This window comes from Dermochelys coriacea, chromosome 2 (genome assembly GCF_009764565.3).
Source record: "Dermochelys coriacea isolate rDerCor1 chromosome 2, rDerCor1.pri.v4, whole genome shotgun sequence".
In the NCBI taxonomy this organism is placed as follows: domain Eukaryota; kingdom Metazoa; phylum Chordata; order Testudines; family Dermochelyidae; genus Dermochelys; species Dermochelys coriacea.
The window spans coordinates 75,594,114-75,620,150 of NC_050069.1; the positions used below are offsets into that span (position 1 = coordinate 75,594,114).

The window sequence follows — 26,037 nt, forward strand, 5'->3', positions numbered from 1 at the left end:
GATACATGAACTAGTTCAGTACTTAACATGAACTTTTCACTGTAGGACCACCACCTCCCTGAGCAATGGTAGCTAGGACCATGGAAGCATTCTTCCCTCAACCTCGCTGCTTCTACATGGGGAGTTAGGTCGTCCTAGCTATGGCACTCAGGGGTATGAATAGTTCATATCTGTAGCTATGTCAATCTAAATTTTAAATGTAGACTAAGACTTACTGGCCGTTGAGGCCCAACCCCAGTGAAGCTAAATTTAAAAGATAATCTGTACTGCACTTTGAGCATGCAAGTGTAATGCGGGGTAAGTTGGGTTTAGAGAAGTTTATCTTGTTTATTTGTTCCTTTTTTAAAGTGTTTGGAATCTATTTTCATTATTTAAATTATCAAAACCAATCCCATTAAATATGGGTCATCTGAGTTTACTAGTTTCCAGTTCATTTGAATTTAAGAGCAATAAACAAACAAACAGTTACAGCAATATAGCATCTCCTAAACATATTTTATTCTCATAGTCAGGGTCCCATTTAATCGGTGATTTCACAGCCATAGACTTCACTGCAGAATTCACCCACTGACAAAGAACTGTGGTTCCAGAATCTCAGCTCCCACTCGCTAGCCCTCATGGTTGTGAAGATTACGCTCAGTTCAAGTTAGAATTTTTGTAACAATTCTGAGAAGTGTTAGTCATCCAATTCAGCTCAATGTAGTGTTAACTTATAAAACTAATGAGTACTCTTTAACTGTCAACATTGTTACCTATTTCACAATTGATCATTAGGTCATTAATTATTTGTATTGTAGCATTGCCCAATCATTATTGGGTACTCACTGTACAAAGTACTGTATATACATACAGAAAGACAGCTTATGGAAGTTTGTCAAAGTAGTTGCCTTGCAAGTCCCCTCTCAGCCCTAGAGATAGTTGCTGAGGATATGTCTGGACTACAGAGGCTATACTGGCATAGCTCAGTTGGCATATCCCCGTAGTATAGATGAAGCCTACTTTGACAGAGAGTGTCTTTCTATCAGTCTAAGAACACTACATCCCTGACTGAAGTTAACTATGTTGATGGAAATCCTCTTTTTCCATCATGTTTTTTTCACATCCCTGCCCAACAACTACATTGTTATTCTTTCCAGGGATGAAACTGCATTTGTAAAATTTACAACCTGCAATTTGTCTTTTTGCATATGATAAAATTTGGTAGAGAGTTTGTGTTCCTGTTCTTCTAAGTACGACAACCACCTCCACTGAATTTATCAGAGGAATTTAACGGCCCTGTTTGAAACAAGAAGGAAGAAACTTTTGGGGAGGTCTAGTAGGGCCTGGTTTGTTCCTTCTCGGTTTCCAGGGTATTAATTACCTTTTTTAACCACGTACTTCAAAAATTCTAGTTGAAAAGTTTACCAGGAATTTCTTAATCCATTCCCCCCCACACTCTCTTCCCCCCCCCCCAAAAAAAAAAAAAGCAGAGAGAGCTTTTCTTCTAAACCAATGGTTCTCAACCTTTTTCCCTTTGCAGACCCTAAACATTTCTGAATGGAGCTACAGGCCCCTTTGGAAATCTTAGGCATAGTGTGTGAACCTCCAGGGGTCTGCAGACCACAGGTTGAAAACTATTGCTCTAAACAACAGGAGCATGGAGGCCTACATATGGATTTTTTCGACCTCTGAGAGTCTAAATATGACACACGTCTCTTCCCCCTAACCTGAGGAGGGGAGGTAGACAGAGGAGAGGACTACAGTTCAGGGACAGATGACCCACCTCTCTTATCACACATGGAGAATCTTACCAAAACTATGGAAATTCGATCCAAATAAGTGTCCTTGTTCACAATGATAAGTTATTTTCTTGGTTTTATTCCTGGTTTGAATTTTACCTGTAGCTGATTTGTTCATACAAGTGCTGGCAAAACAAAAATGGCAGAAGGCTAAGGAAGAGAAGTCCAAACAGAAGCGGAGACCAGAGCAGCAGCTTTAATTGGGGCCAGTCAAAGCAAAGTATCCCTATGGATTCCCTGCCTTTGCTCTTACAGACTAGATACTGAGGCATGATCTCTGACTCAGAGACTTGTCTGCCAATTTGTCTCCCAAAGGCTTGCACATAACACCAGACTATGATTCCAGGGCCAAAAAAGAAAAGGCACCAAACTGACTCCTCTTTGGTAAGGCACAGCTATGTCCTGTTAGACAATTCTAAACAGGCTATAGCTAGTAATTTAAAGTTAAAATTGGGATTTTTTTGTTTTAGGTAAAAAGTATTTTTGCTCAAAAAGCTGTCTGCTCCCTCCATTAATATGCATCACCTGACATGAACAACAAGGCAGGGGGCATTAGCCTCATTTTCAGTTTACAGACAGCCTTCAATCTTTGACAAGTACATGGATCATGCATTAGTGAGGGCTGCCAGCTAAACCATCAGCAAACAAAGCAATTTTTTACAAATGATGCATCCAGGCGGTAGCTCTGATGCATTTCAGTTATGTCCTCTTTGTCCAGGAATAAATTATCAAGTGAAATTTTACTTAGCGTTTATAATTCCAGTGTTTTATCAGATCAGGATGTTCAGAGAAATTAGGCTCTAGCTGTGAAGATTTCATACTATTTGTATCCATATGTGAGGAAAACAGATCAAATTAGATAGTATAAACAAGCTCCTTTTTCCCTTGGCATTTTATTTTATATTCAGGGCCTCTGCTGGCCTTGTATGATAGAAATTGGTTGTGTTTTACTGTGTGGAATACCAGGACATTCTGTATTTTCTGGTCCTTTGAAAAGTAATACATGCATTCTAGCAGATCAAATCTTTAGTACAATTACATATCAAATAATTAGATAAAACTTTCTTAACCTGCTCAAAACAATCCAAGAAAAGAATTTTAATAAAGTATAAAAGGAATTGTACTGATACAGGAAAGATTCATGATAGCTGGAAAAAAATATTACAAAGTGACAGATCTGGAAACAGAAGAGTTAACATTGTACAAAGTCTGCATTTCTTGAACTGACCAGCAGACCTCAGAATAATTGGTCAGTTTTGCTGATGAAAATAAAATCTTACTTGAAAAAGCTAGAAACCCATAAAACCTTCACGAGACATTTATTTTCAGCCACAAAAAGCTGAGTTTTATAGCAACTGTTCATCACATTTTATCTACACTTTGTCTTTAAGTTTCCTTGTTTACCAGTATTATGAATAAACAATTATTGGTTTAATCCATGCAACAAACTCTATAAAACCTCAAATATTTTCTTCCTTCTACCCTTCATAATGGAACTCTAAGTGTGAAAGAACAGACTGCAGAAATAAGGTTCCTAAAGGGTGGTGGCTGCTACACATTCCCTTTGGCCTTGTCTGATGTTAAAATCATGCAAATTTTTTTTAGTGTAGATAAGGTCTCCAATTCAAGATTTGTGTGTGGTGGAAAGCATGGGAACAACACTTTACTACCTGAACACCAGCATAAGCCATCTCTCATTAGTTATGGTTACACTGCTTCCTTAATAACAAAACAACCCCTTGGAAACTAGTTACTATGCAGTGCAGTAACATACAATCAAGAATCATAGAACTATAGGGCTGGATGGGACCTCAAAAAGTTAACAGTCCCCTGTGCTGAGGCAGGACCAAGTAAAACTAGATTATCCCTGATGGGGGTTTGTCTAACCTGTTCACTGACTGGGATTCCATCATCTCCCTTGAAAACCTATTCCAGAGCTTAACTGTCCTTACAGTTAGAAAGTGTTTCTTAATATCTAAACTAATGCTCCCTTGCTGCAAATTAAGCCATTACTTCTTGTCCTACCTTCCGTGGACATAGAAAACAATTGATCTCCTCTCTTCTTTTTCTCAAGACTAAACATGCCCAGTCTTTTTTTTAACCTTTCCTCACAGATCAGGTTTTCTAAATCCTTGCTCTCCTCTGAGTTCTTTGCGGTTTGTCCACATCTTTCCTCAAGTGTGGCACCCAAAATTGGACACAGTACTCCGACTGAGGCCTTACTAGTACCAAGTAGAGCAGAACAATTACTTCCCTTGTCTTACATACAAACATTCCTGTTACTACAAAAAGATATTAACCTTTTTCTCAACTGCATCACACTGATGACTCATGTTCAACTTGTGATCCACTATACCCCAGATCCTTTTCAATGGTCCTACCAGCTAGTCAGTTATTCCCCATTTTGTAGTTGTACATTTCATTTTTCCTTCCTAGCTTAAGTACTTCACACTTATCTTTATTGAATTTCATGTTGTTGAATTCAGACCAGTTCTCCAATTTGTCAAGGTCATTTTGAATATTAATCCTGTCCTCCAAAGTGCTTGCAACCCTTCCTGCATGTTGTCATCTGCAAACTTTATAAGCATGCTCTCCACTCCAAGTCATTAATGAAAATATTGAATAGTATCAGACCCAGGATTGACTCAGGCGGGTTCCCACTAGATATGTCCTCCCAGTTTGACAGTGAACTACTGATAACTAGTCTTTGAGTCTGGTCTTTCAACCAGTTGTGCACCCAACTTATAGTAAATTAATCTAGACCGCATTTCCCTAGTTTGCTTATAAGAATGTCATGTGGGATTGTGCCAAAAGTCTTTCTAAAATCAAGATACGTTATATCTACTACTTCTCCCCATCCGCTACGCCAGTAACCCTGTCAAAGGAGGAGAAATGAGATGGGTTTGGCATGATTTGTTCTTGACAAATCCATCCTGGCTATTCCTTATAATACTATTATCTCTAGGGCTTAGAGGATAGTTTAATAATTAGGGCTATCGATCAATCACAGTTAACTCACCATGATTAACTCAAAAAAATTAATTGCGATTAATTGCAGTTTTAATCACTGTTAAATTGAAATTAAATATTTGATATTTTTCTACGTTTTTATATATATTATATTCTGTGTTGTAATTGAAATCAAACTGTATATTATTTCTGATTACAAATATTTGCACTGTAAAAATGATAAATAGGATTTTTCAATTCACCACAGACAAGTACTGTAGTACAATCTGTCGTGAAAGTGCAACTTACAAATGTAGATTTTTTTTGTTATATAACTGCACGCAAAAACAAAACAATATAAAACTTCAGAGCCTACAAGTCCACTCAGTCCTACTGCTTGTTCAGCCAATTGCTAAGACAAACAAGCTTGTTTACATTTACTGGAGATAGTGCTGCCCTCTTCTTATTTACAATGTCACCTGAAAGTGGGAACAAGCATTTGCATGGCACTTTTGTAGCCAGCACTGCAAGGTTTTTAAGTGCCAGATATGCTAAACATTCATATGCCACTTCATGCTTCGGCCACCATTCCAGAAGACATGCTTCCATGCTGATGATGCTCGTAAAAAAAAAATGTTAATTAAATTTGTGACTGAACTCCTTGGGAGAGAACTGTATGTCCCCTGCTCTGTTTTACCCACATTCTGCCATATATTTCATGTTATAGCAGTCTCGGATCATGACCCAGAACATGTTGTTCAATTTAAGAACACTTTTACTTCAGATTTCACAAAATGCAAAGAAGATACTAATGTGAGATTTCTAAAGATAGCTACAGCACTCAACCTAAGGTTTAAGAATCTGAAGTGCCTTCCAAAATCTGGGAGGGATGAGAGGTGGAGCATGCTTTCCGAAGTCTTAAAAGAGCAACACTCTGATGTGGAAACTACAGAACCTGAGCCACCAAAAAATAAAATCAACTTTCTGCTGGTGACCTCTGACTCAGATGATGAAAATGAACATGCATCTGCACTGCTTTGGATTGTTATTGAGCAGAACCTGTCATCAGCACAGATGCATGTCCTCTGGAATGGTGGTAGAAGAATGAAGGGGCATATGAATGTTTAGCATATCTGGCACATAAATACTTTGCAACGCCGGCTACAACAGTGCCATGTGAACACCTGTTCTCACTGTCAGGTGACATTGTAAATAAGAAGTGGGCAGCATTATCTCCTGTAAATGTAAACAAATGTGTTTGTCTTAGTGATTGGCTGAACAAGAAATAGGACTGACTAGATTTGTAGGCTCTAAAATTTTACATTGTTTTATTTTTTTGTACATAATTCTACATTTGTAAGTTCAACTTTCATGACAAAGAGATTGCACTACAGTACTTCTATTAGGTGAATTGAAAAATACTATTTCTTTTGTTTTTTTACAATGCAAATACTTGTAATCAAAAATAAATATAAAGTGAGCACTGTGCACTTTGTATTCTGTGTTGAAAATGCAGAAAACATCCAAAAATATTTAAACGGTATTCTAATATTGTTTAACAGTGCGATTAATCATGCAAATAATTTTTTTAATCGCACAATTAATCGCATTTATTTTTTTTAATCACTTGACAGCACAATTAATAATTTGTTCCAGTATCTTTCCAGGTATCAAAGTTAGGCGGACTGGTTTATAATTCCTGGTGTCCTCTTGGTTCCCCTTTATAAAGATAGGTTTTACGTTTGTTCTTCGCCAATCCTCAGGATCTCACCTGTCCTCCATGAGTTCTGAAAAATAATTGCTAATGGTTCCAAGATTGCTTCAGCTAGTTCCTTAAGTACCGTATGATGAGTTTCATCAGGCCTTGCCAACTTGAACACATTTAACTTACCTTAGTATTCTCTAACCTGTTCTTTCCCTATTTTGGCTTGGATTCCTTCCCCTTTATTTATCCCAGCTATCATTATTAGCATGGGAAAACGGAATGGATTTTTTTTTTGTTTACTTCTACTAAGGGATAGGATTGCACAAAGTGACATACAAGATTGATATATATAATGAGAGGATGCTTAGGAGCTACAGTTCTGACAGCTGAGAACTAAAGATGACAATGATGTGCTACCAGCACAGCACCAGAATGGGCCACCATCTACAATTTTGTTCTTTAGAGAATTCTGAAACCTGACGGGGTCTATCAATCCCTGATGGCTAGTCACATCATGTGGTTATGCTACAGAATGCAAAAAAGCCGGAGCCCTGCCATCCGGACCTGCAGTGTCAATGTCCAATATTCGTGTGTGTGCTGGTGGTTCATTTACTACAGAGAGCCTGATAATGGAGGCTTGGATAAACGGGGTTCTACTGTACTTCTATTCTGACTTCAATCCTAAAGCTCACTTATCCCTGCAGTCTGGCCTAAAAAAGCTGGCAAGGGGGATAGAATTAGTGTCTGTAAGGTATTTTAAATCACTATTAAAAAAGCTAAACCATACTGAAACTTAGAGAGCTGGAGTTCAAAATCCAGTGCTTTCCTCACTGATTTCAAAACAGAAAATGCTCTCTCTCTCTTTTTTTTTATTTTTTTTACAGTTTGCCTATTAGTAGATGAGAGAGCGTCTGAGTAAATTTTTCTTCTTTAAAATTTTAACTATAAAAAGAAATTAATCTTATAATAGATTCTACTGTTTTTGATAAATGTTGGTTAATTCTGATTTTTTCAGTTTTGAAGTTTTTCCTTAAAAAAGAATTGTAATCTACCTCAGCAATTTCCTTTTCTTTGCAGAATCTTCTGGAGTCCTTGAGGTCTTCTCCGATTGTTTCTTAGGTGTCTGCAGAAGCGCCTGTGCAGATTTTAGCCAGTCACTTGCAGATCTGCCTGTAGCCTGTGCCAGATCTGCTTCAGAACTTGATTGTAGCTTTTTCCTAAATCCAAAATTAGAAGACTCTGTGTCCACCTGGCCTTCTTCCAGGTTTTCACTCTCAGATGAATATTCAGAAATTTCTGTAGAAACTGTCTGGACATATGAAAATAAGAACAAACATAGAACATCAAGTTTAAACACACACTGACAGAAGAGTACATCTGATTTATTTTTTTGGATGTAGGTTTCTCAAGTTGGGGAAAATAGTTGACTCCAACAATCTAAAGATCTCTTTACTGACTATCCAGCTATACTGAAATACTGGGTTAAGTCAGCTTTGTTCTAAAGGGACTTAAAGCTGCCCCTCAGGACCCCTAATTTCCAGCTCATAGAATGGACACGATTCCTTTAAGTAATGTTTTTATACACTGATATACAAAATCTCATGGCAGAGGATGTTGTAGAATATTAAGGCCTGTAACTTCCACTAAAGCTGACTCATGGGCCTTGTCTACATTGAGGTTTTCCTCAAATTCTCCTATCACTGCTCAGGGACGGCAAGTTGTATGGGCCCGTGGTGTCTGGGCTCCAGCAAATTCAGGGCCCAGAGAGCCCGACTCCACGAATGTTTGTAGCTGGGTCTCTCCTCCAGCCCAGCCTGCCATCCCCATGCACCTCCCCTGGAACATCCCACAGGGCCTGCCTGCCACCTCCCCGCCTGCCTTGGGCAACAGGTGGCTGCCCCCTGCAGCTCCGCACTGCACTCCCTCGCTGGCTGCTGCCACGGCTGGCTACAAGGGAGTGGCGCTGGGGGCAGACTGAGGCGGCTGCTGCGCCTGCGAAGGGAGGGAGGAGAAGGTACATGACAGCCTTCTTCCCCCACCAGGCGACTCTGAGGGCTTATCCTAGCTGGACCACCTGAGCAGCAGCAGCTGGGGTGGCTTAGGTGAGTGTCATGCTGAGGAAGGGCCCCCTCTTTCCCTCTTCCCCCGGAGCTCACTGCTGCCAGCGGGGAGAGGACTGGGGAGAGTCCTCCTCTCTGGCCCCCTGTTCCAGCCTGCCTGCTGCACCCCAAACTCCTCATCCCTGGCACATCCCCATGCCCCTCACCCCCACCCTCTGTCTCAGCCCAGAGCCTGCACCCAGCACCCAAACCTCCTTCCAGAGCCCACACCCCCTCCTGCACCCAGCACCCCAAACTCCCTCCCACACCTCCTCCTGCACCCCAACCCCCTCTCCCAGCCCAGAGCCCGCACCCCTCCCGCACCCAAACTCCCTCCCAGAGCCCGCACCCCTCCCGCACCCAAACTCTCTCCCAGAACCTGCAGCCTGAACCCCCTCCTGCAGCCCAACCCCTGTCCCAGCCCAGACCCCGCACCCAGGACCCAAACCCTACATCCCCTTCTGCATCCCAACCCCCTGCCTCAGCCCAGAGCCTGCACCCTTCCCAGAGCCTTAGGCAGGTGTGGGAGGCAGGGCAGGACTTGGACCTGTTCTGGGCACCACCAAAAATTACACACACCTACCGCCCCGTCACTGCTCTAAGGCAGGTTACATGATACCATAATAAAATTGCTGGGAGCTGGTATTCACTAGTAGTCCCTCTATTGCCAGTGGAGCTATAATAGTGCTGTTGCAACACTGGGACAGTTTGACAAAAGAACGCCTCAGTGTAGACAAGATACATGACTCAGAATTATTGTCACAATTATCAGTCTATTTGGCTCTTTGAAAGTATTATCCTCACTTTACAGAAGGGGAACTGAAAAAAAAGAGAGAAAGTAAGTAACTTGCTCAAGGTCAAATTTTCATCAGTTAACAGTGCCCTTGACCACAGACTATCTTTTCCCATGGAGCCAGCAAGGCAGACAAAATCTCCAATGAAGACTTTAAATCATTGATGCCATCATGATAATTGAGGTTAGTGCCTCCTCTCAAGAAGCTAGCAGTGTCATCTGTCAATAATTAACCTAATTATTTGCAACAGAACATTGTGTTTAACTGTATTTTTTAAAAAGTTCTCTAAATTTTTCTCCAACGCAAGGTTAGTGTAAATTATGAGATGCATGGTTAAAGTTCAATGAACACACACATGCTTTCAAAAAGAGTTGGAAGGACTTTTAAAATTACTCAGAAGGAAAAAAGAATGGCAAAAAAAATGTATTTAGGCCCCTGCCCCCAAAAAAGCAGGCTAATATTAAACAAAAGGCTATCAACATTGTATTTTAGCAAACAGTGGGGGAGGCGTGGGTTTTTTTGTTTTTTTAAAAGGACAATGCTTTCCTCCTGGAAATGCAACCAGAAATAAAAAGGTTTCACACAGTAATAAATTAGTTCACCAACTCTTTATTTTTAGATAACCCTTGGATACATTCTTTTGCTTTTGAAGAGATTTGAGTTTACTGGGATAAATGGCTGTAATGCTCATCACATCAAAAACAAAAAAAGGGATGCAAACGAAGTAGTTTGTGCACATAGATCCCAAATGAGGAAAGCAATTAAACATGCTCTTAACTCTAAGGATGTGCTTAAGACCCATTGAATTTAATGGGAGTTAAACACATGCTTAAGTATTTTCCCCCTAAATCAAGGCAATATTTTTGTTGGAATTTATTACTATACACATATTAAAACTATTAATTTCCCAAGCAATCCCATCTTGTTATTTTTTTTAGAATAAGCGAGGCGAGTACTAACACATACTATCACTGAAAGCCAGAAAAGGTCTAGTCTTTTAACCTCCTTATTTTTGCGGGTGGAACTAGAATGCCCTTGCCTGTCTTTCTCGTTGGCCACCGAAACAAACAACTAATGAACTAATAAACCAGGGGTGGGGGCTTGTATAAGGATTGGAACCCCTTGGCAGGGACGAAATACTTTTTCCTCAGCCCTCTTAGAAGTGGGCAGGCTTGAGGATGGGGTTTGCCAGAGGGCTTTGGTAATCTTTAGGACCCCTTCATGCACTGGGAGCATATGCGGGGGTGGATGCAGAAAGCACATTAAACAAAGCGTCTGATTTTTCAACCATCTCTTCCACTCTAGACCTAAGTTAGTGGCCACATTTCGGAGTAGGGCTTGGTGCTTTTTAAAGTTGTCTGCTGGGCTAGCATGAATGGGCTCTGCCACAGCCTCATCTGGAGAGGATGACTGAACCCCTGGGGACGGCCCAGAGCATCATCCCCCGGGGATGTGGGCACCTGTCAGAGGCACCTGTCCCTCGACCTCAGCATCTGCTTGCACTTCATGCACCCAGTCCGGTGCCATTTGGTGGTTGTCCAACACAGTGACCAACAATTGGTGAGATGGGGGCATTAGCATAACCAGCACGCCCCAGGCACTCCAGTAAGGCCATTGTGCTGGCCACTGGCCCTGCTGCCAGGACGGCATCGCTGAGGTGGACGCAGCCTCAGGAGCCCAGTCACGATGGTGCTGTCTTGGCAAGGGGCTGAACTTCCTCATCCTCCTCCCATGACCATGGCAGGGCCGTTGACCCCTGATTCTGGCAGCTAACTGCCAATGTGGGTGACCAGTGCCTTGAGTAGGCAGACCAGTGCCAGGAGTAGGGGGAGCGGCGCTGTGCTAGGGAGAGTCCCCCTGGTCTAGGTGACGGTGATCGTCGGCCTGCAGAGGGTTGACATGAGGATGACTGGTGCTGACCATACGAATACTGGCACTTCCCTCTGGGCAAGTCTCAACACGAGGGCAGAGACTGGGAGCACGGTGCCGGCGATCTGTGGCAGCAAACTGGTGACCTGGGCTGATACGGAGACCAGAGGCATGGCGATAAAGAGCTCTGCCCTACCATCCCCTGGAGTCAGCAGCAGATCACGAAGGAGGTTCCCTTGGGGAAGTGTCCCCTTGCAACTCCGGCATGGGCAGGCAGCCCAAAACAGGGTCCTTTACCAAATGCCCTTTGGTCTGTGTTGCTCGGTGCTGGGTCACGTTTCTTAGACTTCTTCTTGGGCACCAGTGAAGGAGATTGGTGCAGGGTAGAGCCCACTGTTGGGAGTGTGCCACAAACCGAGGACCAAGTGCTGGGCATCGTGTGTGTCCACCCAGAACAGCTCGGAGGCTGGGCAGAGAGCAGCCTCCATGAGGTGGTGTCCTGGGACAAAAGTTTTTACAGATGTGACACTTTTCTTTGATGTGGGATTTCCCCAGGTACTTCAGACAACTGCCAAGGAGGTCACTAACCTGCATAGGCCTATTACAGTCAGCGCAGGTCTTAAAACCCAGCGACCGGAGCATGCCTCATCTAAGGCAAAGCCCCACCAGGACCCTAACTGACTAACTACAATACTTAACAGCTACTTAGTAACTAATCTACAACAACAAAACTATTTAGAGCTGGACCACTAAGTCAAAAGGGAAAGAAACCACGGACCACTTGCTAGGCAAGGAAAAGAGGCACTCCGACCAACCACCACGAGTAGTAAGAAGGAACTGAGAGGCATAGGGCCGGTGGCGCCTGATATACTGACGCATAAGTGTGGCACTCCGGAAGGCACCATAGCCAACCCTACGGATGCCACTAAAGGCAAAAGTCTCTGACAACGGTGCACACACACACCTAAAATGGAATCGGCACGAGCAAGCACTCAAAGAAGAATAAAGACTTTAAAGCTATACATATTTTTCTCTTTAAAGCTTTCCCCCCCATTTTGAAAAATGTTCATTGAAACACTATGACTTCAACCCCAGATCTTTTACTAAGATCCATGGAGATAATTCAGTTAAAGTAAGTATTTCTTTTCAGTCTTAAGGGTTAAATTCAGATTTACACCTTTGCTTAAAAGCCTAAATTCTTGGGTATAGGCTTTTGTGTGTGCAGTACCATTGGAGACACCACCTTTCTTCTGACAGCATATCCACAGAGAGAGCAGACAGAGTCTGTGAGATTAAATAGTAATGCGTGAGCTGAGTTAACCATGATGACAAAAAGGAGTAATAAGATAGATAAATCACTAGTTCTTAATTTTTTGGAGCTGCAAGCCCAAACTGATAGCGGAGATTAATTGAAACTTCCTATCTGGAGCAATAATGCAATGTGTTTATAATATTAATAGCTTATAATTTTTGCAATGCCTTTCATCCCAAAGGACACCAAATTACTTTGTAAAGTACAGATCAAATTGTGGCTGCTTGTTTAGGTGCACAAGGGAAGGAAAAAGTGCAGGAAGCTTCCTTGCAATCTCTCTGTGCACATGCACTAGCACAGTCAGATGTGCTCCATATCATTAAAGGTGATGTTACATAGGCAAAATGGGAAGTGACTGGGCCTGCTCAATGCCCCACATCCCCTTTTGTACGCATTATTACTCTGAGGCTGACACCACAGAGAGTGCAACTGCACCCTTTAAAAAAAACTAGTAACAGTTGCCTCTCCTGAGTACGCTGACCAATCACCACTCCCAACCTCAACTAAAGCCACAACATAGCCACTTACATCGACACAATGAAATGCAACCGTCCTCTTGGGTGGAATGCAGTAGCTGTTTAACCGTGCACAGAAACATTACATAATCATTTAGGACAAACAGCGAGAAAGAATGCTACATCCACTTGTATCTGCAGAAGAAATTGTATACGACAAGTCGTAGTTTCTCAAAATTAGAATTTAACCAGAACCAAATACCCCATCTCTTCTAAACAATGCTATGAGATCTTTAACAAGTGGTTAGCACCTCATTTTTAAATGACTCATCAGAAAGACCTTAATTCCAGCAGCACAGCTCCTCTCATGATGCCAGGGCACGGGTTCATTACTGTCTCTAAGGGAAGAAGATCAGCTTCTAAATTAACAGCACCATTTCCTGGAACAACACATTGGCTTTTCTTTGGAGGTCCCTCGTTGAAATATAGACAGTTCTGACATTTCTGAGATTGAAAGTCCTGTCAGGATCACAACAACAGAAGCTGTGTTTGCATTAGCTACTTTATTAGCTGCAGGTTACCCCAAGTATACATGTGATCAAATTCAAAGCATTAGTACTAACATGTATTGTCACTGAAAGCCTATTGGACATTTTTTGAAAAATTTCCATTGGGTGAAGGAATTGGAAGGGATTTGGTCTAAGCCTGCAGATGTTCAAAGACAATATGCCTTAAGAACATAAGAACGGCCAAACTGGATAGACCAAAGGTCCATCTGGCCCAGTATCCTATCTTCCGACAGTAGCTAATGCCAGGTGCTATAATGCCAGAGGGAATGAACAGAACAGGCAATCATCAAGTGATCCGTCCCCTGTTGCCCATTCCCAGCTTCTGTGGAATCCTACTGTAACTTCTCACCTATTTACAAGCTATCTACGTGAATATTAAAATGAAAAGAGAAAAAAAAAATTAAAAAATAGGATGCTCCCCAAAATGACTGGAGATCATAGCACAATACTCAAAAAGAAGAGTACTTGTGGCACCTTAGAGACTAAGAAATTTATTTGATCATAAGCTTTCGTGAGCTACAGCTTACGTCATCAGATGCATTCAGTGGAAAATACAGTGGGGAGATTTATATACACATACAGAGAACATGAAACAATGGGTTTTATCATACACACTGTAAGGAGAGTGAGCACTTAAGATGAGCTATTACCAGCAGGAATGGGGGGGGGGGGGAAGAGGAGGAAAACCTTTTGTGGTGATAATCAAGGTGGGCCATTTCCAGCAGTTAACAAGAACGTCTGAGGAACAATGGGGCGGTAGAGTGGGGGGGGGAGAAATAACATGGGGAAATAGTTTTACTTTGTGTAATGGACCCATCCACTCCCAGTCTCTATTCAAGCCTAAGTTAATTGTATCCAGTTTGAAATTAATTCCAATTAAGCAGTTATTTTCTTTGTTGGGCCTGTCTTGTAGTAGGTGACTTCTGGGTACTCTTCTGGCTCTGTCAAGTGAAGAAACAGATTGACAGAGCCAGAAGAGTACCCAGAAGTCACCTACTACAGAACAGGCCCAACAAAGAAAATAACAGAACGCCACCAGCCATCACCTTCAGCCCCCAACTAAAACCTCTCCAACGCATCATCAAGGATCTACAACCTATCCTGAAGGACGAGCCATCACTCTCACAGATCTTGGGAGACAGGCCAGTCCTTGCTTACAGACAGCCCCCCAACCTCAAGCAAATACTCACCAGCAACCACACACCACACAACAGAACCACTAACCCAGGAACCTATCCTTGCAACAAAGCCTGTTGCCAACTCTGTCCACATATCCATTCAGGGGACACCATCATAGGGCCTAATCACATCAGCCACACTATCAGAGGCTCATTCACCTGCGCATCTACCAATGTGATACATGCCATCATGTGCCAGCAATGCCCCTCTGCCATGTACATTGGTCAAACTGGACAGTCTCTACATAAAAGAATAAATGGACACAAATCAGACGTCAAGAATGATAACATTCAAAAACCAGTCGGAGAACACTTCAATCTCTTTGGTCACTCGATTACAGTCCTAAAAGTTGCAATTCTTCAACAAAAAAAACTTCAGAAACAGACTCCAACGAGAGACTGCTGAATTGGAATTAATTTGCAAACTGGATATAATTAACTTAGGCTTGAATAGAGACTGGGAGTGGATGGGTCATTACACAAAGTATAACTATTTCCCCATGTTATTTCTTCCCCCCCCACCATTCCTCAGACGTTCTTGTTAACTGCTGGAAATGGCCCACCTTGATTATCACCACAAAAGGTTTTCCTCCTTCTCCCCTCTCCTTCCTGCTGGTAATAGCTCATCTTAAGTGCTCACTCTCCTTACAGTGTGTATGATAAAACCCATTGTTTCATGTTCTCTGTATGTGTATATAAATCTCCCCGCTGTATTTTCCACTGAATGCATCCGACGAAGTGAGCTGTAGTTCACGAAAGCTTATGCTCAAATAAATGTGTTAGTCTCTAAAGTGCCATAAGTACTCCTTTTCTTTTTGCGAATACAGACTAACATGGCTGCTACTCTGAATACTCAAAAGACACCAAAATGGTATACTCCTGTTCTGATTCCTTTGACGTTTGTTCTAGAGGTAGCTCCTCTCAGGCAATTTTACATAGTGTCATTTATTTCAGGAAACTGTTCACCTTCTTCAGGTGGACAATAACTGTGGTGACAGTAACTGTGTTAGAGGAAACAGTAACCCCAATAACCAAGAGGAGGGACAAATGAGATCTTGCCTAGAATATTGTTCAAGAGTAGCGGGAAAGAGTTCAACCTAAATGAGGAAATTTTGTGGCTTCTATTACAAGCAACTAACACCCATTGTCTCAAAAAAGAATAACAAAAATGAAAAACAAATGATCTCCATTGTTACAGAGTGGCTGTGATTCCTTGTTCAGATGATACTACCTTGGCTCAGAAAAAGCACAGCTGGCACTGACTTCTCAAAGAAAAAAATGCACGTCATCACACACACAATCCTACCTCCTTCCAATACACAATACTCATTTGCCAACATACTGCATACAGCACCACTTGTTTTAGAAAAAACAAATGAAAGAAGAGGCTGAAACATGGTTTTGCTCCTCCAAAAATTCATTTTTCTGCTGCGATTTTGTAAAACCTCAAGGGAACAGTTTTAACTTGTAACAGAACAGATTTTTCCACTGACCTAGTGGGAAAGTTCCCGATTACTGAAGCTTTAGCTAGGTAAAAAGGAGTGGGGAGCCAGCGGCAGGGAGGAAGAAATAGAAGTTACAGGATTCCTCTAGTCTCCAACTCTAAGCAGAATTAGCACCTTTTGAGGCAAACAGGTTTTGCAGGTTACAGTCCAGAAGATGTCTGCAAGCTGTTTCAGCCTGCCTGTCTCAGAACAGGTTGGTCTAAGGCAGAGGTTCCCAAACTTTAACAGCCCATGAACCCCTTTCACTAAACTGTGAAATCTTGTAACCCCCCCCCTAAAAATTAATATTTCTAGGGATTTAAGTTTAAATTTCCTCCGCACTCCGTAAGGCTCCTGCTGCTGGACCCCGTTGACCACCCTGGTCAACTGAACTCAAGCTGCAGGTCCCGCTGACCGCCGGGGCTGGGGCTGCCAGCCCCAACTGCCCAGCCCCGCTCTCCCTGGGGTTCGGGTGGCCGGTTCCCCCACTGACAGGGGCAGGGCTCGGGCTGCCAGCCCCAACTGCCTGGCCCCGCTCTCCCTGGGGCTCGGGCTGCCAGCTCCACGCGAAGTGCTGGGGTTCAAGCTGCCGGCTCCCCCACTCGCAGGGACAGGGCTCGGGCTGCCAACCCCAACTGCCCAGCCCCAGTCTCCCTGGGACTCAGGCTGTCTGCCCTGCAACTAGGTCCCACCTGCTGCCTCCAATGCCCGGGGTCCTCTGGCTGCCATTAGTGAAATTTTTCTGGAGAACCCCCTGCAACGTTCTGCGAACCCCCAGGGATTTGCAAACCCCAGTTTGGGAATCACTGGTCTAAGGCATGGATCCTCCTAACAGAAATAGTAGAGGCCACTTGCTCAGTCCAAGTAAACTTTTACACACAAAAAACTGGCCCCCTTTCATTTCATTTTTATTTCCGAAGGCACTTGCCAGCTATAATATTAAAATGAAGTTTTGAATGCACAAACAGATCAAACTAACAAGCACAGTAAGACAAAGTGCTATCTATTGGAAAGAGGAGTCCAGATTAAAAGAAGAAAATGACTGGCTAAGTGACAATTTACAAAGATGCAGTTTTAGGGTTGCTTCAAGGCCCTGCCCATAATATAAATATGACTGTGTGAAAAAGACTTGCTTGCAATCTAGGCATTTGGAACAGCCATGTTGTAACTGAGCCCCTTTACACCATTGTCTTTGTAATGTAGACAGACCTCAAACTCAGGGACTTTGTGATTTGATTTTTCTATCTTAAACAGTGCTACTGTTTGCCCCATCAACTTGTAGCACAAGTGAACAGAACCTGTTTTCTCCATTAACCTGATAACTATTTAAGTCTCAATGCTGGATCTCCAGATATGGTTTTATTGTCTTGTCTAATCTCTGATTCATCATCACACAAGAATATCTTCAATTTCTTCCAGTTATGTCAGGTTGAGAGACAATGAAGATTATGGACATGTATCTATTTTTCAAAAAATGGTTAAAATTTGGATCAACCTGTGCACATAACTAGCCTATGTATTACAGGTTTCAGAGTAGCAGCCGTGTTAGTCTGTATTCGAAATGCATCCGATGAAGTGAGCTGTAGCTCACGAAGGCTTATGCTCTAATAAATTTGTTAGTCTCTAAGGTGCCACAAGTACTCCTTTTCTTTCTATGTATTACAGTTACTCTCATCCTCTCTCAATCTTACACTCGCTTATATCTTGTCCTTAATTAGATTTGCAAGCTCCACAGGACAAATACCATGTCTTCCATGTAACATCCAGTACAATTGAGTCCTGATCTGATTGGGGTCTTGTGGGCACTAGTGTAATATCAATAGGCTCAATAGGTGTAGATAGTTAGCACCACTGAAAATCAGGCCACTTTTATACAGGAACTTACTTGGTTGTAGATGTCTATGTTTAGGCACCTAAATTTGAAAATTTTGGCCAACACCACCACTGAAGTCTCTTCATCCTTGCTGTCACTTATATAAGGACTATTTCTGACATTAAAGTCGCTAGTTATTACTATCTTTCTATTAATAACTGTATGAGAGCTATCACCATATCAACCGTTAAACCTATTCAATAGTGTTTTGCTTTAGGTAGTTATGCATTCAGTTTCATTTATGAAAATGAGTGGATATATGCTATAAAACCCAGTTTTTTGAGATTGGTAATCCTCTGGGTTAAAGCCTGGACATAATACAAGATGACTCAATTGAAAGACACTACAGAGTCAAATATTATTTATATGTAAATCTCAAGATACCTACTCCGACTAAACTCCTACTGAATCAGAAAAAAGAAAAAAAAAATAACCTGTTCTTAAATAAGGAATTAAGTTTGTAACTTGAAGCACTTCTTTGGCCCCTTCTACAGAGTTTCAGAACCATGAGTAAAATCAGTATAAATACAATTCTTGCAAAACTGGTTTCTAACATTTTGGTTGCCTAAATTGAACAGAGAAAAACTACATTAGAACTAGGTTTTAAGTCCATATTCTTGTATAGAAAATAGGGCAGAATTGCTAAGATTTTGATTTTGAAATGAGAGAATTTTATTCAGGAATACATCCTATGTACTAGAAGTAAAATCTTTAGCATGTTTCAAGCTCTTATCTAAAGAAGGGCTCAGAACAGCTTGGTATAAGCACAAGTGCCACTTATGCCATAATGCTGAATTCTGAGCAGGTATTCTATTTCAGATTTAGACACGACTCTGTGCCAGCAGCCGAAACTCCAAAAAAACTAGTTCATTTCCTCCTATTCCAGCAACTTCAGGTAGTTCAGATCTGCCAAAGAGTAATTACCAACCTGTACTTTGAACTAAACTGGGTTATCTAAACATCATTTCAGTCCTTAGGCCCTTTCATCTGAGCTGGCCATGTAGACAGATTTGTTCACAATCGGCATGAATTCTTTGTCAAAGACTTCAGAAGTAATGTTCCCTTATCAGCTCAAGGGGGGGCTGGGAAGAGGTATTACTTCTGATGGTCTGCATTTGTCAAAGGGTAAACTGGAGCAAAGCTTATTGATGGACTCAATCTTGCTTCCATTTACATCTCCGCTCTCAGTACCCTCTTATGGAAATAAATCCAGGTGCACACACAAACACAGGAAGAAAAGGAGTCCTTGTGTCACCTTAGAGACTAACAAATTTATTTGCGCATAAGCTTTCTTGAGCTACAGCTCACTTCATCGGATGCACGCACAAACTCAGGGTTAATGTTCTATTTTCAAAGCTTCAGCAGACTGCTCCACATTAACAGCTCCTGCAGTGCTGGGGAATTTAGGTTACAGCACTTAAGGAACATTGTAGTGCACTCGTTTTCTCTCACTCCCACTGCATTCCTCCTAAACTTCTTGCTTGACTGCCCTTCCCCTTTGCCCCACTTCTTGCTTCACAACTCACAAGGCTCTGTCCCCTATGCCTGGAACATCTTATCTCCTTCAAACCCCTCCCTAAAATTTTTATTTCTCCCTACCTTCTCATCTCCCCCACAAAATCTCCCCTATGCCTACCTTTTTGTAAGATATCATGCCAGGTTTTATTTTTATTGGTGTTGTCTATTTTAGACTATAAACTCTTCATGGTAGGGAATGAGTCTTTTCTACATGTCTGAAGCACCATATCATTTTTAGGGATTGTTAATAATGATGGTAACAATACATGCATACTGAGGGCACTAGCAGCAGAATCGGGAAAGTATTAATTTGTTTTCCCGGTTAAATCAAACTGCATCTCCTCACTATACCCAAGAAAAGTGAGCAAAAATAAATTTACGTTAAATACACTCTACTAGAATTCTTTGTTTTTGGGAGAAATACATTAAATTTATTGATATAATATCACAGAGCGTGCATTAATCTGTAGAGAGGTGGGGACAGGAGAGAAAGTAAGTCATCAGAAACTGGGCCAAGTGTGCTGTCCCTGGGAAGTTTTTGGGGAAATGCATTACATTTAGCAGAATTGCATGCATTATACAGACAAAAAATATGCTGTCAACATTGCTCATCTGCTTGTAAAACACACCCTGTTTGCACAGTGAGTAGTTCTGCTTGGCCAGTCTCCAAGCATCTAAGGAGGACAGTGGCAACGTGGAAGGCAGGAGACTGAGTTTAATAAAAATCCAGTATATGTGCTATTGTAAAAAAAAAAAAAAAAATAATTAAAAAGTTTACCAATTTCAACTTTTATAATTCAGATTTTTATAACTATATAAGCCATTAATGAGTAGATATTTAAATGCTATGCCTGCTAGATTCCATGGAACGTGCTGACATTAAGTTTCTATAAATCTGTGAGGAATTTCAGGTTGCTAGATGTAATGTTTTCTTTGATCATCTTTTCAACAAGTTGAGGATAATGTTTAACAAGGGCTGCATTAACCCACCCTAAACTACAGAGGAATAAGAAACAAGATATGGGGGTCATCTCAATTCACTCTCTTCCTCAGGTACTTCTAATGTGTCAATCACCATAGCATCTAGGAGGTCCCAAATGTAATATATGTACAAGTGGTGGTATGTGAGATTGTTGGAAGCGATGTACCAAAAACTCTTTAATAAATCTGTTTCACATAAAAGTTGCTGAATGAATTACAGCACACCAGAAAATGCCCAAGAAGCAAAATGTACACTCCTGACTGCTTTCAGTCATAATCGTGAAAGACTCACTGACCATGCCTGCATAGTCACTTTATTTAGTAGTTTCTTGTATGCCTATCAGCATTATACTCTCACCTGGTGCACATCTGGATGGCTTTCTCCTAAGCCTAGCCTTCAGCTTGCACTGAGCCACAAAGCTGGAGCTACTGAGGCGAAACTACAAAGTTCCATATCTCACCACCAGAGATCCTTTCGTTCGAAAAGATGCAGGCATACATGGCTGGTTCGGAGCAACTGCAAAACCTGCAATTGCAGGGAACCCTGAGATCAAAGCCCTCTCCCCTCCCCACCCCCCAATGCTGTAGCAGAGCAAGAGCTTTCTCTATATTCTTTGCCCTGCAGAGACTGTAGCCTGGTCCCTGCAGGCCTGGGAGGCAGAGGATCCATGGGGAATTCCCTCCTGTCTCCACTGGGAAGCTGGGCAGGGGAGTGGAACAGGAGGCCAGTCAGGTCTAGTGGATAAAAGTCTGACTACAGGTCTGAAGAGAATCAGCTGTAGGTTTGCCACCTTTCTAACTGCTGGTAACCGGACCCAAGACCCCACCACGCCTTTTCTCCCAAGACCCCTCTCTGCCTCTTCCCCCGAGACCACATCCCCATTGCTTGTTCCTCTCCCTCTCTCCACCCATTGCTCACTGGATCATCTCAAGAAGCCTGCCTGCAGGTAGGACGCAGACCCAGCTAGGTAGGGTTGGTCGTGGATTAACGACCAGCGCTTCCTCCTGCTCCGCAATAACCAGACTTTTGGTTTGGGTGCCATTTAGGGTTGCCAGGTCCCCTTTTCGAATAGATTTTTCAATTGAAAACCAGGCACCTGGCAACTCTAAATGGCACTCAGACACAGAAGCCGAAAACCAGACTGTCTGGGTAAAACCCGACTGAGTGGCAACCTTAATCACCTGGATCTTCAGCAACAGAATAGCTGGCTGCAATTTGAGCCTCCTCCCTGCTAAGAGGAGCTCCTGTGCAGCTTGCCCAGCATTGCAGGCACCCAGTGGCCCTGCTTGGGAGACAGCGTAGCCGCTGAGGAGCAAGAGGCCTCCTGGACTGGACGCTGCCACATGCCCAGATAAACATCCAACACACTCTGACACCCCGCCCCCGCATCCCCGCCCCCCCCACTTCTCGTTAATGGCACTTTTCATTGTTAAGCAAGAGTTACTCAAAATGTTTTGTATTTTTTCTGTTTACACTTTTTAAAAGGGGAAGTAAAGTGAACTTTGGCTTATGTTCAGCAATAATCTAGATAATTAACAGGAACTTCAAAGTCAAATGCCTTACAGAAGTCTAAGTATATTATATCAATACTATTACCCCTATCAACCAAGCTTGTAATCTCATCAAAATAAAAATATCAAGTTAGGTTGACAGGATTTATTTTCCATAGACCCATACTGATTGACATTCATTACATTATCCTCCTTTAATTCTTTATTAACTGAGTGCAGCATCAGCCACTCAGTTATAAGAAAAGGAGTATTTGTGGGACCATAGAGACTAAGAAATTTATTTGAGCATAAGCTTTCGTGAGCTACAGCTCACTTCATCGGATGCATTCACAGGAAAAATACAGTGGGGAGATTTATATACATAGAGAACATGAAACAATGGGTGTTACCGTACACACTGTAACAAGAGAGTGATCACTTAAAGTGAGCTATTACCAGCAGGAGAGAAAAAAAAACCTTTTGTAGTGATAATCAAGGTGGGCCATTTCCAGCAGTTGACAAGAACGTCTGAGGAACAGTGGAGGGCGGGGAGAATAAAGTTGCAATTCTTTAGCAAAAAAACTTCAAAAACAGACTCCAAGGAGAGACTGCTGAATTGGAATTAATTTGCAAACTGGATACAATTAACTTAGGCTTGAATGAAGACTTGGAGTGGATGGGTCATTACACAAAGTAAAACTATTTCCCCATGTTTATTCCCCCCCTCCACCCTCCACTGTTCCTCAGATGTTCTTGTCAACTGCTGGAAATGGCCCACCTTGATTATCACTACAAAAGGTTCCCTCCTCCCCCCCCGCCCCCCGCTCTCCTGCTGGTAATAGCTCACCTTAAGTGATCACTCCCTTGTTACAGTATGTATGGTAACACCCATTGTTTCATGTTCTCTATGTATATAAATCTCCCCACTGTATTTTCCAGTGAATGCATCCGATGAAGTGAGCTGTAGCTCACGAAAGCTTATGCTCAAATAAATTTGTTAGTCTCTAAGATGCCACAAGGACTCCTTTTCTTTTTGCGAATACAGACTAACACAGCTGCTACTCTGAAACCACTCAGTTATGTTACCCAGGATCAATGTCTGACTGAAAGAACTATAACCCTCCTGGTCATCCCTTTTACACTTTTTATATATTGGCACAAAATTAACTTCCTTCAGTTTTCTGGTGTTCCAAGACTTATTGAGTATCAACATTAATGATCCAGTGAGGTCCTCATCCAGCTTTTTTAAAACTCTTGGATGCAAGTTATCCAGACTTGCCAATCTAAAAATGTCTAACTTTAGCAGCAGCTGTTTAACATACTCCTGAGATACTAGGGGAATGGAAAAAGTATCATCATCATCATCACCACATGATATTATGTCATCTGTTTTTCCCCACATACAATTTTATGTATTAGGTTATTTTGGTTATGCATATTTGAAATTAGTATATTTTAAAATGAAAGGTACAAAACTCATTTAAAAGTTAAATCTCAAGAAAGAGCACTTTACTGTCACCGCACACATATGGCAACAATCATTTTATTATATCATTAGTTGTAAGGTTTTTAACTTTTTTGTGAGCAAGCTGTGATGATATGGGGAACCTATGTATAACTTACAAATTCTGGTTATTATTATTAAATTGTTCATTTTAAAATTGCTGATAAGCCTTTAACCATGTACCTCCCAGAGTAGGCAAAACGTCTGAAAGGCAAGCACTATCAGCACCTGAATAGGCCCTACCTGGGGAGAACAACAGTTCTCTATGACTTCTCTCAACAGAAGGCTGGAGAGTTAGAGTGCAGAAATTTCCCAAGCAGGACAGAAACAGAGGTGACAAAAGGAGGAGGTCATAAATGGTGGGGTGGGACTTGGAGACACATGCAGGAAGTTTGTGCAGAAGGGAATTGGATGGACCAGCCACAGTCAGAGTAGGTGAGCTGGCAGAGACGGCTCTATGTTTTGGAAGCTAACTCATGCACTGAAATCAAAGGACCCTGGACAGCCTGACCCTAGCCCTAGCCCTAGCCCAAAAAAATGCTCTGGAGTGCTGAGGGTAGGAACATGAGAGTAGGGTTTATTATTTTTGTGTATATCTGTGTATTTCTCATGTTATTAAAGAAAAACAATAATGCGTTAGAATCCTGTGCAAAAAGTTTGTGTGCTATATGCTGCTCCTTGAAGAGGTAAATTAGAAGGCTCAAGGGAGTTCTGGGAGATGATGCATTTAAGCAGAGAGCCTGAGGGGCCAGCACTTGATCCAGGGCAGAAGGCTGCATGGTGTACACTCTGAAGAGTGCACACCCAAAGTTTCTAAGAGAGGGATTATAGTTCTGTTCAGACTCTAGAGTATATTGAGATACAGAAGCCAGCAGCTGGGTCCCCTCGAAGCAGTCTGGTGAGAGGCCAAAAGGCGACACTCAGATGGAGTTGTCACATAAGCACATTATTGTGGGAGCACATCACACCAAAAAAATAAAAAATCCAAATATCAAAATCACTGCTGGAGTTTTGGATAAGAATTCATTTCCTGAGAAGTGGTCTGAAGTGCTCAACATCTAACACTCCTTCAGAACTGGCTGATGAGATACCTTACAGAAGTTACAATGGTGAGAATCTTGCTACACAGGATACATTAGTGAGCTATGCTGTGCAATTGTTTAATAACTGGAATAATAAGCTAATATTAAAAATGATAAATAGGAAGCCCTGTAGTTTAAAAAAAAAAAAAACTGGAGATGTGCCTGCACACTAATAAGCCTCAGATGAGTTGTTGCCAAGATCTTTTGGCCTCATGCCCTCCATTACGTCAAAAAAGACAGAGATTGGCATGTCTCCCCTACTCTACTAATTCACTTGCAACCAATTTCTCCATTTATTACAGGGGGGAAAAAATCTAATTCAGACCTCTCATTTTCTCTTCCATTAAGTATAGGGCATGTCAATTTGCATTTATACTTTGAAACCTCAAGCCTTGGAGCACAACCCTGAAAAGTTGTGACATTTAAAATGAGTTTGAAATGAATATTAAATCAATATAATATCAAAAGATAACATGTGCATATGCTTCTAAACCAAAATCTGTTTCGGTGAACTTTAGTGGAGAACATTATATATGTGAAGTATCTGCACCCTCTATATTATCTTAATTTTCTCTCTCTTAACCTAAAACCACTTAAATTTTAAGGAGGAAGGGAGCATGGGTCTGGGCGTGTAAAAGAATCAAATACCTTTCCTGTAAAAAAGCAGGACTTTAAACCATGTGGAAACAACTCAAGTATATGCTTTGAGCAAGGTGCCAGTTTGGGTCACTGTCCACCATTCTGGGCCATCAACTCCTACCCTTTTACTTTTCTTTTAATAAAATATTTTCTCCCAAACACATTTTTGGCAGCAGAAGGTTCTCTCTCTATTCTCTATGGGATATATGATTAAAGCTACAACTATCCTCAAGAGAAAACAAAGAAAGGTTACTTACCAGTAAGTTTCAGAGTAGCAGCTGTATTAGTATGTATTCGCAAAAAGAAAAGGAGTACTTGTGGCACCTTAGAGACTAAAATTTATTTGAGCATAAGCTTTCGTGAGCTACAGCTCACTTCATCGGATGCATTTAATGAAGTGAGCTGTAGCTCACGAAAGCTTATGCTCAAATAAATTTGTTATTCTCTAAGGTGCCACAAGTACATTTTTTTTAAACCAGTAAGTGTTGTTCTTTGAGTGTCAGCTCTGTGTATTCACACTTGTGGAATAAGGTGGGACTGGAGGGAGAGAGGAACAATGGACAAATGGTGAGGGTGCAAGTCGAGGGCTTGGCAGACCTGGATCAGATCCCTTCTCTGCCAGAGTCTTCCTGTGTGACCTTAGTCTCCCTGTCCCTCAGTTCCCTGTCTGTTAAATTGAGATACTACTACTTCCTTCCCTCAAAGGGGTGTTGCAAAGACAAATACTTTAAAGACTGTCAGGTAATCAGATATTACG

At 41.8% G+C, this 26,037-nt stretch overlaps 1 protein-coding gene across 6 annotated transcripts in view; it reads right to left on the reverse strand.

Annotated features, from left to right (window-relative positions):
* SPIDR (scaffold protein involved in DNA repair) overlaps positions 1 to 26,037 on the reverse strand; it is a 318,808-nt gene that overhangs the window by 216,341 nt on the left and 76,430 nt on the right. For all 6 annotated transcript variants that reach the window (XM_038388517.2, XM_043507890.1, XM_043507888.1 and 3 more), the window contains one exon: positions 7,485 to 7,741. In XM_038388517.2, the coding sequence (XP_038244445.1) occupies positions 7,485 to 7,741 (257 nt within the window). The remainder of the gene's footprint in view (positions 1 to 7,484; positions 7,742 to 26,037) is intronic.